Here is a 15,746-nt window from a genome sequence, read left to right on the forward strand (position 1 = left end):
TAATAATATGATGGTTTGTACTTAAGTCTACCTGGTTGTGCACTTACCTGATGTTACAGTCTAGGAAAGACGAGGTACCAGGACACAGGGATTGCAGAGGCTCCTCCAATTCAAGTTGAGCTGTGAGCAGAGCTGGCACGAACCAACACTGAAGTGACGAGTAAAACAGATGGGAGACAATCTTATTGGACAGAAGGATTGTAGCCTGTTTGGAAAATATCACAGTACCAAGTGATGAACTGACAGTGTCTCACATGATCCGGGTTACAGCTGCTCCGTCTGCCATATCCGCTGCACATCAGTAATAGGTTTGGGCCGTTCTAGGACAACCCAAAAAGCAAACAAACAAAAAGTTAGAATTGGAACTGGTTGAAAAAAGTTTTTCAGAAATGCATCAATATAGATTATTTAATCATCTGTTTTGTATTGTCTGTCAGCACCTTGACATTTCAAAATGTTGTCTTCTTGAGGGTAAAAACATATATAATACAATTATTGCCATTTGGATTTCATGTGAACACTTTTAAATTACTTCATAATAAGACAAAACATATACAAAGCTAAAACCCTTTTCAAGAAGTCTTTGGAGTGGATCTGTCCAGAGTGTGATCAAACTGCTCCCTCTTGTGGAAGAACACTGTAATATCAATACAGGGACATTTTGCTGCGACATGCAGTACGTTTAATATTCTGTCGTGCTTGATAAATAATGCCTTTATAAGATCAGACGAGATGGGCCTAACTAAAAAACACTAATAGGTCATTCATACCGAAAGAATTGGTGGACATTTGGACTTAAAAAAAAAAAAAGTTCATTTTCTGCTATATATTCATCAATAATAGGCAATAAATTATAAAAAAGCTTAATTGATTCAGCTCATGCATCAAAGACATAAGTTTTACTGTATGTTTTATTTGTTATTTGCTATATTTGTACCACCCTGTCATCAACATTCAAGCACCTGAAAAGAGTAACAGAGTTGCAAGTAGCAGGATGGCACATTTATGCTAATGTTAGCTTTTTCTCAGGAATAAAAACTAGCTGTTTAGCTAGCTGTTACTACTGCTGAAGTAGACAAACTTGCTTAATTTGTAAATGAAAAGAATTAATGCATTTGTTTTATCCTAAAAAATCCTAACATTGTTGCATGAGGAAGAGAGAGACATTCAAACAACTAACAAAGTTCCAAAAATATGGAAAAATAGAAGAGAAGACCTTTGCTTTACCCATGCTGTTGGAAAAGTGTTTCCATTGTGTCATGTGACTCGTGTTTTCTTCTTCTTCTACAATGCTAAAAACATCTTTTTAGGGTAACAGGGCTGCATGCATGTTGTGGGATTCTTGCATACTAATTAATATTTTAAATATTTTGTTGATTAAATATAAATGTTTACACAATTACAAGTCACATCAATTGACAAAATAATCCAAAAGGAAATTAATTTAAAATGCATTTTAATGGTTTAATTTCAGATCCAGTCGTTTCATATTTTTTCCCATTAAAAGTTTTTAGAAAAACGGAAAACAAAAACGGGCTGGACGAGCAACCGCTTTTGACTCACATGACTTCCGGCGCATGCGCAGTCATCTTGCTCAACAGTCTGAAGCTGTGCGCATTGCGAGCAGCAACTGTAAAGGCGATTTTGTAGTTAAATATTGAGGTTTTCGGGGGGAAAAGACAGTAAGACACGGCTCGACTGAGTTGCCGCTATGAGCTTCTTTGGTTTTGGTCAGAGTGCGGACATCGACATAGTTCTGAATGACGCCGAAACGAGAAAGAAAGCTGAGCACAAGAGCGAAGACGGCAGGAAGGACAAATATTTTCTCTTCTACGACGGAGAAACCGTCGCGGGGAAAGTCAACGTCAACCTCAAATACCCGGGCAAGAGGCTGGAACACAACGGGATCAAGATAGAGTTTGTCGGGCAGATAGGTGAGCTACACAGGCCTGCGTTGTTGCATTTTAGCTCCACGCGCTGTGCACTAAGCCCCCGCCAAGAGGAAGAACATCCGAGCTCCGCCAAAGCCAGATGCGTTGCAAAATAGTAATTTGCCTTTCGGAAGTTGATCGCACTTTATTACGTTATTACTGAATTTTGAACGGCCTCTTGAACTTTTGTTTGGGATGCCAGTAGCGGCGAGTGCTTTGATGCTAACAAGTGTCAGTAGGAAGTGTCAGGTCCCGTGACAAACATGGAGCACGCTGGGACATCAGCTGACAGAAGAAAAGCTGCTCTGACCCTTCACAGCTGTTTGTATTGGCAAGTCACAACTCCCCTGTGTCTGCCCATTCCCTCTGATAGTTGCCTTTTTATTATTACTTTATTCTAGCATAGTTTTTTTGTTTTGTTTACCTGCTTGTGGAAGTGGGCTACACATGACCACAACAAAACTGCATCACGCCATGATTCTTGTGTGTCCCATCAGGCTGTATATTTTTTATATATTTTTTGCCTTATATAATATCAGAGATGCACATAGGGCTGTCACGATGATTATTATAATGACTTATCGTTAAATAAACAGATAAAGATGCATTTTTGGGCTGAATATTTATCATCTGTACATTATTTTCTCTTTTAGAACATAGGTTTAGAGTTGAAGGTGTCGTATCTTTAGAATCAATAATATCGTTTATTGCAATATTTTCCTACCGCAATATCTCGAACTTCAAAATTTGCTATCTTGACAGGCCTTATTGCACACAGGGTTCATGATAAACATACTTTTACATCGTGTTGCTGCAACTGTAAGCAAAGACTTTCTCAACCTTTTCCCTGATGCCTTTAATGTGTGTGCGTGCAGAGCTGTACTATGACAGAGGAAACCATCATGAGTTCGTGTCTCTTGTGAAAGACTTGGCTCGTCCCGGAGAGCTAACCCAGTCACAGTCGTTTGACTTTGAGTTCACACACGTGGAGAAGCCCTATGAATCCTACACTGGACAGAACGTCAAACTGCGGTAGGTCGGGCCTTGAAATCCATTTAGTATTCCATGTTTTGTTGTTAAACTCGTCGTCTTTAAGGAACACGCCACTGTTTTTACATACTGAGATATGTTCTTACCTGAGCTTAGACGAGTTGATGCGTACCTGTCTGGTCTGTGTGGGTGCCCATGTGCAGAGCATGGTAGCTTCAAACTTCACCCCGTTTGGAGCTATGGGAATACATTGAGAGAGGCCAAATGCTAACAACATGACTGAGGGCACGCACAAAGACCAGACAGGTACACATCAACTCGTCTAAGCTCAGGTAAGAACATATCTCAGTATGGAAAAACGGTGGCCTGTTCCTTTTAAGAGTCGGCAGTGGCCCAGTGCTTTGAGGGATTCTCTGGGGCGTCTTGTTGTGTCCTTGGGCAAGACGCTTTCTCCACTTTTGACTATGTATGTGAGTGAGCAGGTGAACGAGTCCCTTGTTTGTTAATTTTACTGTCTCCCTCTGCCCTCTGTCTCAACAGCAGAGCATAACAACGCCTTGCTAATTGAGTGATACTGTAAATAACTTGAATAGATGGGTTGGCCATTTTGGCTCCCTCCTCCCAGGACTCTGGAGGACTAAGACCACTCGGGCTTGGCTGCAGTGTCACATTCTGACCACAAACATTTTAATTGGTTTATTTGTTAGGAACTGTGCATGTTAATAAACACACCACACTGGATTGTTGAATTGAAGCGAAGCGCCCTCAACCAATCCAAATGACAATTTAATCTTCACTATGAGAAACCATATTCAGCAGGGAGAACATCTCTCATTACCTTTTGCATCATCCAGTACTATGGATGTAGTACTTTAAGTGCATGTTATTAATATTGTGCTATCAGTCACCATGTTGTGTTTTCTTCCACCTGCCACTTTACTTACCACGCACAATATGCTTTATCTCCCCAGTTATTTTCTGAGGGCCACGGTAAGCCGAAGACTCAATGACATCAGCAAAGAGCTGGACATCGTGGTCCACACACTCAGCACCTACCCTGAACTCAACTCCTCGATCAAGATGGAAGTCGGAATCGAGGACTGTTTACATATAGAGTTTGAGTACAACAAATCAAAGTATGCTTTCTTTGCAGCTGTGTCAACAACTAAAGCGGTTTTCTTTGTGAGATCCTGATTCAGACTGTGTTTCTCTTGCAGGTATCACTTAAAAGACGTGATAGTTGGAAAGATTTATTTTCTGCTGGTTAGAATTAAGATCAAGCATATGGAGATAGACATCATTAAGCGGGAAACAACTGGCACTGGGCCAAATGTCTACCATGAGAACGACACCATTGCCAAATATGAAATTATGGATGGTGCACCTGTCAGAGGTAACGTTGACAGCCAGTTCTTGCTGCCTGATGTCATTATTATCCTCAAAGTTTAATTAAAGGTAACATTTCTTTGGTCCTGCAGGAGAGTCCATTCCCATCAGGTTGTTCTTGGCAGGGTATGAGTTGACTCCCACCATGAGAGACGTCAACAAAAAGTTTTCCGTGCGCTACTACCTCAACCTGGTCCTTATAGACGAGGAGGAAAGGCGTTACTTTAAACAACAGGTATTTTACATCATCATGAACCTATATCAGTCAAAATGCTCTTGGATCATATAAAATGTTCTTTAAAGCCGTATAACTTCATGTTGTTTTCCATGTTTTTGCAGGAGATCACTCTGTGGAGAAAAGGCGACATCGTCAGAAAGAGCATGTCCCATCAAGCCGCAATCGCCTCCCAGCGATTCGAGAGTTCATCTCATCCAGAGAAGTCTCCCACACAAGAGATCGAAGAGAACAGCTAAACCACCGCTCCGTTCTTTCAAGACGAGTATGTTTGCGTGTGTGAGTGAATGTATGGCTGCCCTACACATTCTGAATGTGAAGACGTGTGCATGTTGGTTATGCAGCAAACACACAGGGTATGTGTGTCAGGGAACAAACAGTACAAATATAAGTTTGTCAGACTGATAACGAAAACACACAAAATAGAATCTTGTTTATGTTTGAGAGTTTCTTCCACAGATTATTAGATTAAAACTAACTTTTTATTTGATTATTTGACTATGCTGTAATAATGAAATTATCCCATGTGTAAAGCGCTTTGGGTGACATGTGTTATGTGGAAAGTGCTATACAAATAAGATTTCCTTCCCTTCTGTAATGATTAAGTTGTTTAGGGTGCGTTTTAACCTGTCATTTTGACTTGAGTGTAGCTCTGTGCAGTAACTGTATTAGATACAGTTTGCCTATGGGTGAAATGGATCATGGTTATACTTAGAAATGTGATTCACTGCCTTCTTGCACCTACTACTAACACAGACATTTCTTTCTGGTTTCAGAGCTTTGTCTTTATTACCAAGCAAAAGAGTGAAAACCCTTGAATATTTTCATACATTCCAGTGCGTTTCCCAGTTCTAGCTTTTAACAGAATCCATTTCAACAGCTCTGAGTGTATTGGATATAGCCGCTGATGGAGGATAATGGACTTCTCATCACAGGCTGCTACTGCTGCTAAAACGAAAGTGGCACTTGTGAATGCTGTTGGATTTTTGATGGCCTCCAAGCACACTTATTTGCACTATGCTCCATTATTGCGCTTCTTCTCCGCTTGTTCTGTGTTTAAAAATTGTGGTAGAGAAAGCTATGCTCTACTTACAGTATTACATAACTAACTAAGACACACCTGAGTCCACACAGATGCTGATCAATGAACTGCCTGTTGATTGTCTTTCAGTTGCTTGCACGCGCTGTGGCTGAAATGTAGGATTGGTAGCGTCGTGCCTAATGGGGTTTTTTGCCAAAATATTCAGTGTAAGAAGTAGCAGTTTCCAGGGTACTGCCTTTCACCCTAATCTTAAGTTTTCGAGCTTTTTAACCAGATATTTTGATGGAGAAAGAGAATGTACTGTAGAATTGAGCACTTATAAAATGTATCAACAATAACATGCAAAGATGCTTCTGTCATTTCTAATTCTCAAAATGATTTAAAAATTTAAAAAAGCACCAAAAATTAAAACTGCTAAGCTTATTTTTGAATACCCATTGCCTGCAACCCTTTTTTTGGTAGATACTGTCGGCTTAAGCTTTGCTGAAGTACATCACTGTGCATCACACTAAATAAACATTCAACATTATATACTTTGATTCTGTTCATCCTGTTGACAAGCTTATGTTTTGGCAACTGCAAAGTATCCATGACACACCGTCCCCATCTCTATTTAGTAAAGCAATTTAACTTAATGGATCCAGATCAGAGAATTGCCTTTTGAAGCCTCTCTCCATCATGGCCTCAAGTTCGTTTGAAACGCATTACCATTCGAGATTACTTTAATTCAGCAGTTCATACAACCCTGTAATGAAACCCACAGAGTCCACATGTTCTGTTGTTCATTACGTGACTATGCTCTTCTTTTCGTCGGTAATGGTACAAACATTGTAGCTAAACTAATGGATTTGTATTAGAGATTTTACAGAGATTTTACAAAGTGGAAATTATACCATGTACAGTAAATGCACAATGTAAATTCAAGCCTTTTGTTTCTGTCCATGTTTATTATCTCTATAAATGTTGAGTCATTTTATAATCTCTTTATTTTGAATTAAAAAGGGAGTAACCAATGGCATATGCCTTATTTCTTTCCTGGCTGTATGTTGATAGATGAACTACTACATTAATTTCCACTCATTCATATTACATTTACTCTCAAATAAAATGGTGTAAAAAAGGAAGTATGCCTTTTGCTTCCACTAGAGGGCGCATCTAGCTTACAGTCATGCAACACAACCTATACGAGTTAACGCAGGTGCTGCTTTTAGTAGTTTTGAATAAAAAAACAACACTATGTTCGCAGTGCACTTATTTAGTAAAGAGCAAATCATGAAATGTGGGACCCAAACGGTGATAACAATGTAGAGGCTTGTATGCCCCAGGCCCTGTAGCAAATATTCAGGCTTTTATTAGTTGTACAAACAGGTCTTACAGTTCTAAACATGGATTTCATCATGACTCTGGAATGATGCCTTTTGTCTGCATGGTATTCTAAAGTGTACATTTAGTGTCACTGCAGTTGTATAACTTACACAGCCTCTGTTTCCGCTCAAACACACAGACCCACACACTCAACAGATGATTAATACCTCTATTAGTTTTTAGGCCATCATGACAAGAACAAATGTTATTGCAACATATGGTACCGATGTAAATATAGGATATTTCAACAGTTTGCACTGGATAAGATAAACCACAGTGTATATTCTTGCTCTGCTGCTCATATGCAAAAATCCCAGAACAGCGATTTCTATAAGGCGGCATATTGTACATCCATATCTCTGTCTATATGAAGATGTTACTGACCCTCATTATCATATCTCAGCACATAAACACAAGCATAGAAACACATCAACATTAGATGTAGGGTATGCCAATGATTTTGTTGCATTTATGGCTTAAAACTGTGGAACCAGCTGCAGTTTTGCTGCAGGCTATAACACGACTAAAACACAATAGAGTGTGGCCTTTGCAGAAATAAGTGCATGACGTGCAGAACAGAGGAGCACCAACATTTCCAGACTCCTGTGAGACTAAATTGAGGCCAAAGGGACATGTATGTGGGTTGATAGGTTCTTTTCAAGAACGATATTTGATCTTCGAGAATTGCACCTTTGTTCAACAATAATCTCTTGACTACATGTCTTCTTTTATACAGTATAGTATGTGCTCTCAAAGCTTTAAATGGCTTAGTTTTTGTCGTTCAACTCTGCAATCTCTGCCGTCTAATTTTTTAAATATGATGTATTCAATTTAATAACACACACAGTTTGTTAATGTGTCTAATATATGTCAAATTGGCCCCGAATGCTACAGTATTTTACTTGTTACTGACAAGCCGAGGACCCAAATAAAACTGTAGTTTGTCATATATCATATAAAATATTGTATTTTCCACAGTTTTTGTTGAACAAGCAGTAGATTTCCCTTTAAGACTGAAATTATGATCAAAACAACCTTATAACATTCATTTTAACAGACACTGTTAGTGTTTCCATGCAGTTTCAGGAAAATATTGAATAAAATTTCCCTATAGAATCGCTACCCACTGAAAGCGGTTCCCTGACCCACTTTTGGGTCCCGACCCACCAGTAGAGAATCACTATTTAACATTATATGACCAAGAGGGACGTTCTGACAGGACATTTTTAAAATACTGACACTATTTCTCGCATTTTTAGAGTACTTGAACAGGTAATTGATCTTTTATTTGCATGATAAGATTTCTCAAAATCATCTTGGGGGCCAGAGGTTCTGTGTTGGAGGGCCGCATTTGGCCCCCGGGCCTGACCCCTTTGCCTACCCTTGCTGTAGAGGCTCTCAGCCTGTTCAAAGGCTGAAGGGCAGCGTGCACAGGGGCAGCGCTAACACAGGCAGCAGAGGGCTGGGATCCACAGACAACCCCAAAGGCACAGAATTATCTACATATTTGCCATGAACCTACTAATTCCACAGCACAATAAGCTAGAAATAGACTTCATATTTTATTCAGAATATGCTCATACACAACCCAATTAAAATACAAGACAAAAATGTAATAAGTTTTGTTTCCCATTATTACATTTTTAATAATAATAATAATGCATTGGTTTTATATAGCGTTTTTTCTGGACACTCAAAGACGCTTTACATTGTATTATTCATTCACTCCATACTCAGTGGTGGTAATCTACAATTGTAGCCACAGCTGCCCTGGGGTAGACTGATGGAATCGAGGCAACCAGTCTGCGCCATCAGCCCCTCCACTCACTCACATATTACATTCGCTAGGCTTCCTGGGGGTCCCAATCGGTCTCCCATCGAAGTACCACCCAGGCCCTTCCTGCTTAACTTCCCAGGTCTGACGGGATTGGGCATAGCATTTAATGTTTCACCACTCTTTCCAATCCTTTTTTGGCCTGTCAGTATTACTGTGGACGACATTGGATTATTTTTTTTCTTTAAATCATCTTTTTGAAGTGCCACTGGACACCCCCCTAAGAAAAAACCTGGTTACGCCCCTGCTTTTCATGGTCACTTTCACAGAAATACAAAAATTGACACAAATGCAACAACTAGATGCAACACGTTTTATTTATTCGTTTTTATCCCCCACAAATGTCTGAGAATGCAATATACTAAAAGGGAATAAAACAAATTTCGCTCTATTACAAGCACAAAAAAAAAAAAATCAGGTATAGTCCCTTTAACTTGTGATTTCCGAGCGGCCGTGAACGCGCCTCAGAGACAGCGCCGCTCGCTCGTGTGTGTGCTCTCCAGTCAGTCACACAGCGAGGGCGAGCTCCCAGCTCCCTCACAACTTTACCGCGGAATTACAAACCCACGACTCCTGAGAAAACCCACATCTCTGCAACATTTGAGCGCGGATCGTCGGGCGATCATGGCCGGATACGTTTCCCCCCTGGCACTTTATCATTATTGAGCATTCCCCCCCGGTAAGCCTCGATTGTGCTTTCTCATTTTCCCCCGGGGAGCGCTTTTTTTGTTGTTGTTTGCGGTTGAAAGAAAATGTAACTGGACATGTAACCGTTAGCGTGGTGTGGGCGAGACAAAAAAAAAGAAAAATACGTGAAATAGTTTCTCATTGACGGGCTCGGGGAAAGCGCCGGTGTAGTAGGCTGGGATCGGACTGGGATGAGCAGACAGTTTAATAGTGGAGAAGCGCCAGACGGAGACAGCGAAAGCTAGACTTATCCCACCACCACCACCACGAGTGAACCACGGGACAACGACCACCACCACTCCCCTGTGCGGGTACGTATAAGCCAAAGTTTGTCCATTTCCTGAGCTAAGAACGAGTATGATTCATGCACATGCTTTACTTCCTTCCTAGTATAGATTTAAAATGTGCAAGGGCAGCAGCTGGTGGGTTTGTGGCCAGACAGTGAAATGTGCTCGTATTGTGTATGTGTGTGTGTGTATGTAGGTGTGTGTATGTGTGTGTGTGTGTGTGTGTGTGTGTGTGTGTGTGCAATTGAGGGGTATTGGCTTAAGGGGGACTAATGCGTCCTCTTTCGGGCATTACCAAACTGTTCACATATGGACCATTCTGTGCAGTATCTTAAGCTGGGCAGAAAACGGAGGTCTATGTTTGTCTTCACTATTTGAGCGCCATTTATGATGATTATGAGGTGAGAGATACTGCATTGTATGTGGCAATAGCAGAAGAACTTAAAAATATCGATTTTCTTCACTGAAAGAAACTATGAAGAAAACTATGATACGATACGAAATCTATCTGATACCATACGTTTCACTAGGGCTGAGTGATATGGACCAAAACTCATATCCCGATATATTTAGGTTGAATGCCGATATACGATCTGTTAAGTGTTAAATGTTAAGTCAAAGCAAACACAAGTATTTCAGTAGAGTAGTTTTATTAAAAACTCACTATAAAATGTAAACATAATACACTGTATAACAAAGCTCTGTAAGGTGCACATTTAAGTGATATACTATCGCAAAGGGACTATACAGAGTTTAAAAATGTTAAAGAGGGGGTATTATGCTTTTTTCAGCCACATAGCACCAGTCTATGGCACACTACAATGATGACGAAACCTTCTGTTGGTCTGTAAATGCAGTAAATTAGAATAACTGCCTTGTATAAAATTGCTCTTTCAAAATGACGGTAGCGAAAGACTTGAAATAGGCCCCTGTCTCTTTAAGAACCTCTGACCCTTTGCGACACGCCCCCTCCACACGCTGTCTGTGGCATCACAACAACACTGCGCTCGTTGTCTCAACTGTATTGAAACTACGATCGGTGCATTTTAATTTTTATTGTTGGAAAGGAGCTACTGTTTATCACTTTGTGAACAATGGCCACACAGGATATTATTTGGAGACAAACCTTCCACACCGGACGCTTGGAAGGGGCTCTTGCCTGAAAAATAACTGCTGTTTGGAGGCTTCTCTTTGCATCTGCCATGCCCTATGGATCTCTAACTATACCCCCATGGCCCATACGATTCAAAGACGGACATTATCTGTGCAGGTGGACAGTGGTTTTTCGAGGTTACCCGTTAGCTTGTTATAATCGACTACAGCTCATTGTTGATGAAAAGTCTGCAATAAACCACAAATGTGTAAAGCCAGGCTCATTGTGTGATCATCGTAAAGGCTGCTTCAAGTAGTTGCCTGCTTTATTGACGTTATTTGTGCATAATATGCTGCCTGTTTTCAATGAATGTTGTGAAGGTGAAGGTTGTTAGCTTGTCGTGGCTAATAGTGCCTTAGCTCCGGGAGAAAACCACTCGGCTACGACTCACTGTAGATGAAATGTGAGCAATAAACTACACAATCAACAAGCCAGGCTCAGTGTGTGACCATCATAAAGGCTGCTTCAAGCAGTTGCCTGTTTTAGTGACGTTTTCAATGCATAATATGTTGCTTGTATTCAGTGAATTTTCCCGTTAGCTTGTCGCGGCTAGCTTGTTAGCTCCGGGAGAAAGCCACTCGGCTATGACCCATTGTAGATGAAATGTGAGCAATAAACTTCCAAATCAACAAGCCTGGCTCCGTTTGTGATCATTGTTAAACGGTTCTTTATGTGTGTGGTGGTTTTATTGACTTTATGTGTGCATATTTCTCGTTTTCACGTGATGACTCGAGGTTTAGCTTAGCATTAGCTTTCTCCGGAGGCTCTGTGCATCATCAAGGCCCAGCGCAGAACCAGACACTGAAATAAGCGTTCTTGTCACCGGTTTTAATCCTGGGTGTTTCGGTAACAGAAACACTGATGTGTGTCTTTGTAAAAGTCTGCTGTGGCTCCGGTTCACAACACATGAAGCTAATCCTCCATGATGACTCTGTTTACATCTTAGGGCTAGACACTGCGGGGAGGGGGTTCTGCTGAGGAGCAGTGGTTGGTTACTCGGCTGGTGACGAAAGGTTGGAGGCGTATCCTGGAGGTCGGAGGCGTTTCCTGAAGGAATCAGGCGTTTTATCCCTAAAATGGCTGCCATCGGAGTTTTTACAGATTACTCGAAAATACGTGAATGTGCTAAGGCAACACTTCAGGCATGTTTTTAATGAGGGAATGACTTAATAACATGATGTAAAGCTTGAAAAAGTCGATTTTGCATAATACCCCCCCTTTAAAATAATGTATTTTCCTCCGTACATGTTCCTGCAATGTCCTAATGTGTAGAATGAGCCCAGACCTGTTCACCACAACTGCCTCTAAAATCCTGCACTGTCACTCAAAAAGGTGTTAATTTGGGTCCGAAGTGCCGTCATGCAGAGGTCATACGTGCAGTTACACGTATGACCTGAGATGGCAGTAGTGAGTATAAAATGGCAAACTTGCATCTAGCCCCTTTAAATAGAAATAGCCTATACAATAAAATAGGTCATTTTTTTCTAGGGGCAGCATTTGTAAAGTGCTCAGTTTAAGATTAACTTGTTTAAAAATCAGTCTGAGATTACCTGTTTCTTTTTGTTAAAGAGACTAGTCGCAAGTTGGTAATTTTATGCTCGCTACTGCCACCTCAGGTCTTACGCGTAACTGCACCTTCTATATTAAGCTCGTGCATGACGGCACTTCAGACCCGAATTTTGAGTTACAGTGCAGGATTTTAGAGGCAGTTGTGGTGAACAGGTCTGGGCTCATTCTACACATTAGGACATGGCTGGAACATGTAGGGGGAGGAAAATACTTAATTTTAACCTTTTTAAACTCCGTATAGTTCCTTTAACTTAACAACTTATCTGAATTTGAATTATCCCATTATATGCGATATGGTCTATTCCATATCTCATTTAAAAATATATCGATATATCTTAAATATCGATATATCGCCCAGCCCTACGTTTCCCATAAGGATATAGGATCATATAGTTGCACAAAATGTATGTTTTGATTATACTGAATAAGCTCAGCCTGTTATTGGAGTAGTTAAGGCAAGGCAAGTTTATTTGTAGAGCACAATTCATACACAAGGCAATTCAAAGTGCTTCACAGTTGCATAAGACACACAGTTGTTAAGAATGCTTGGCTATTGTGATACGTTCAGGATAAAGACCATGGTTAGACAAACATACGTATTTGCAATACAAGTGCCTCGATGCGATACACATATTGTCATGACTCATGTACTCTGTAGCGATATATATATATATAGCAGAATCGATGCCCATACATATATTGAGCACTGCCCTCTTACCATGTTTATTCTACGGTGTCTGTTTTGAGAATTTTGAAATGTGCAAAAGATAAATTGAGTTGACAGCCAGGGATGTCTTGCGTAATGTCTGTTGACAAGGTGAATCTCCTAAAAATGTGCTGTTATACTTTAAACTCCCTAATGTTTGTGCTATTTCTAGGCAAAGCATTAGTTGCAATAGTCCCCAAATCCTCATCGAGATGTATCTTACATAGCCTGTTGCTAAATATTGGCACTAGTCATCTGGCTTATGCGGGATTACCGAGAGAGAACTCATACGGGACACTCCTCCAATATGGCAGCATTAACATTTGCCGCCCACTCTACTTGACATTGTCTTTTGGAAGTGTAATGAAATATGATCAGGGGCTGTCAGCGTCCCACTCCCACACGCTGTCATCTGATCCGCTGCTCTAATGCACGTCTGATGCCTCACTATTGAGTTATCATGTGATCTGATATGCGTGCAGACTGTTAATCTGTGTTGAACAAGGCTGCCCAACCGGAGGGGATAAACCCATGGACATCACAACTCCACTGACCGTCTTCATTGGACCTGGTTTTGAAGGCAGTTAATGTCCCGAGCTACCGTTTTCTCCGGAGAGCCGCGGTCTTTCTCAATCATCTCCCTCGTGAAACATTTCTCAGTCACCATGTCTAATTAGTTCAAGCTCCATCCCGTGAAAACATATTCATGCACCGCTGCTCCTCGAGGTGGAACAGTTTACAAGTCATGCTTCATTATCTATGTGGCTGCTGTGGTCACGGATCACTTTGTTTTTAAGCATGGTGCGTAACATACCTGAGCGTTACCTAACTCAAAAATCTATTCATTTTGCATGGTTGGTTCTGAACTTTGCTGCCATTTCTTTCACAGGCATGTTTTGTAATTGAAACGGGCCCAGCAAGATATCGACCCGAAATTGATTCTTATTCAGTGCCCACCTAATCCAGCCTACTTCCGAATAAAATCTCCAGGTCTGCCTTTATATTTGTCCATCTACTCTACGCCCAAATTCTGCAGGCTCTAACAAGTCCTGAGTTGAGAAGCACCCTGAGGCATATCAGCTCCGTTAAACATTGAAATCCTGCTAGGTTTCGTACAAATGAATCACACTAAATTGTGATTTGAATGGTCGCCGTTTGCAAATCACAAAGTGCCATTATTCAGGCACAGGCACAACAACATAGTCTGTCTAATAGGGTTATATTATGTATAAAACCTGCTAATCCCGTAGGTTTTAGATCTCTACCAACATCTTCTGTGATTCTTGTCATTGTCTGGTACTTGGGTCATATTTTAGACTTGTTATGTTATGTCCTAAGGTATTATTGCGCCTCACAATATATTACCCCTTTTTAAGCTTGGTAGCTTCTAACTTCTCCCTAATTTGGAGCTATAGGAATTTGCTGGAAGAGGCTAAATGCTAACAACGTCTTTTGTCTAATTGCGTGACAGTTAGCTAAGCTAAGGCAAGAACATGAACTGTGGCCTGTTCCTTTAATACATCCTTTCCATGGGGTCTCCCCCTGGTGTCTGTGGCCAGAAAGCCACAATTACAACTTCCCTTCCTCCGGGTCGGAGACCCCAATACACACTAATAGAATCACGTGGAAGAAGCTAACAGGCTATAGGGCAAAGCTAACTGCGGGCGAGTGCCACTTAAACAGTATTTCCAGCCAAGTTTGAGTGAAAACAATCATCTCCATTGCGTAATTGGATGTACATTGTACAATATCCCTCTCTCTTTTCTGTCAGTGTAGTATTTACTCTCACAGACAATGAGTAAAAAAACACAACATGCTACGACACCTGCAGTGGTGCTTTTGGCCTCTATTGGTATGAGTTACTTAGTTCTGCTTTAACATGTTTAATATGCCCTGCAACTTGATTTGAAAACATAAATCACAAATCTAATCACATGTCATGTCTGGCAATTTGCAAAACCGTGTAGCCCTTAATTCTTGTGCATTACATTAAAATCTCCTGAAGTTCCGCACAAATTATCAATAAAACATTATACATCGTGATCTTGCCTCCTCTCGGCATATGATATTGATAGTCCCATGCCATTCAATGTATTTCAATACCTCCAGAGAGGTTTCAAATCGATTCTCTTGCCTGATTGACTTACACAGGAGCTATTTTTTGCCACGCTTTATGGTAAGCATGTCCTATCAGATTCCATTGTTAATGTGTGCTCTGCATGCTTTCTCCACACGGTATTAGCCATGCGTCATCTTAATAGTTTTGGAGCCTTTTCTACATTAAGGCCCTTTTCCTCCACTTGCTTGTGTTAGCCTTGTATTAGAGCAGTATAATTTGAAACCAAGAGCTCGTGTGTGTGTAATTACAGAGCTCGTAGTAGGCACGGTGCTCTTAGCTGACAGGTCATTATAGCTACGTGATTAATTTTATTGTTCTTGGGTTTTCAGCCTCTGTTGAATCTTTGTAGCGGGGAGGGAGGAGACCCTACGGCTAAATAAATACAAACGCTATTAAGTATAAATTACTTATTTAATGACGTGTCACACCTAAACACTGTCAT

The 15,746-nt window shown here is 40.7% G+C and overlaps 2 protein-coding genes across 5 annotated transcripts in view; both read left to right on the plus strand.

Moving 5' to 3' along the window:
* The first annotated feature begins 1,567 nt into the window (after positions 1 to 1,567).
* Positions 1,568 to 6,593, plus strand: LOC306969903 (vacuolar protein sorting-associated protein 26B-like). Its single transcript, XM_079565691.1, has 6 exons — positions 1,568 to 1,934; positions 2,807 to 2,963; positions 3,893 to 4,057; positions 4,139 to 4,314; positions 4,400 to 4,542; positions 4,647 to 6,593. The coding sequence occupies exons 1-6, from the start codon at positions 1,712 to 1,714 to the stop codon at positions 4,779 to 4,781; spliced, it is 999 nt and encodes a 332-aa protein (XP_079421817.1). The 5' UTR covers positions 1,568 to 1,711; the 3' UTR covers positions 4,782 to 6,593.
* A 2,989-nt stretch (positions 6,594 to 9,582) lies between these two features.
* Positions 9,583 to 15,746, plus strand: part of arhgap32b (Rho GTPase activating protein 32b) — a 100,259-nt gene continuing 94,095 nt past the window's right edge. For all 4 annotated transcript variants that reach the window (XM_079565549.1, XM_079565551.1, XM_079565550.1 and 1 more), the window contains exon 1: positions 9,583 to 9,781. The gene's annotated coding sequence lies outside the window, so the exon portion shown is untranslated. The remainder of the gene's footprint in view (positions 9,782 to 15,746) is intronic.

The sequence above is a fragment of the Gobius niger genome (genome assembly GCF_951799975.1).
Source record: "Gobius niger genome assembly, chromosome: 11".
In the NCBI taxonomy this organism is placed as follows: Eukaryota; Metazoa; Chordata; class Actinopteri; order Gobiiformes; family Gobiidae; genus Gobius; species Gobius niger.

Coding starts and splice junctions, on each gene's coding strand:
- LOC306969903 (XM_079565691.1), top strand. CDS start 1,712: ATGAGCTTCTTTGGTTTTGGTCAGAGTGCGGACATCGACATAGTTCTG. Junction 1,935..2,806: donor AGAGTTTGTCGGGCAGATAG/GTGAGCTACACA, acceptor GTGTGCGTGCAG/AGCTGTACTATGACAGAGGA. Junction 4,315..4,399: donor GGATGGTGCACCTGTCAGAG/GTAACGTTGACA, acceptor TTGGTCCTGCAG/GAGAGTCCATTCCCATCAGG.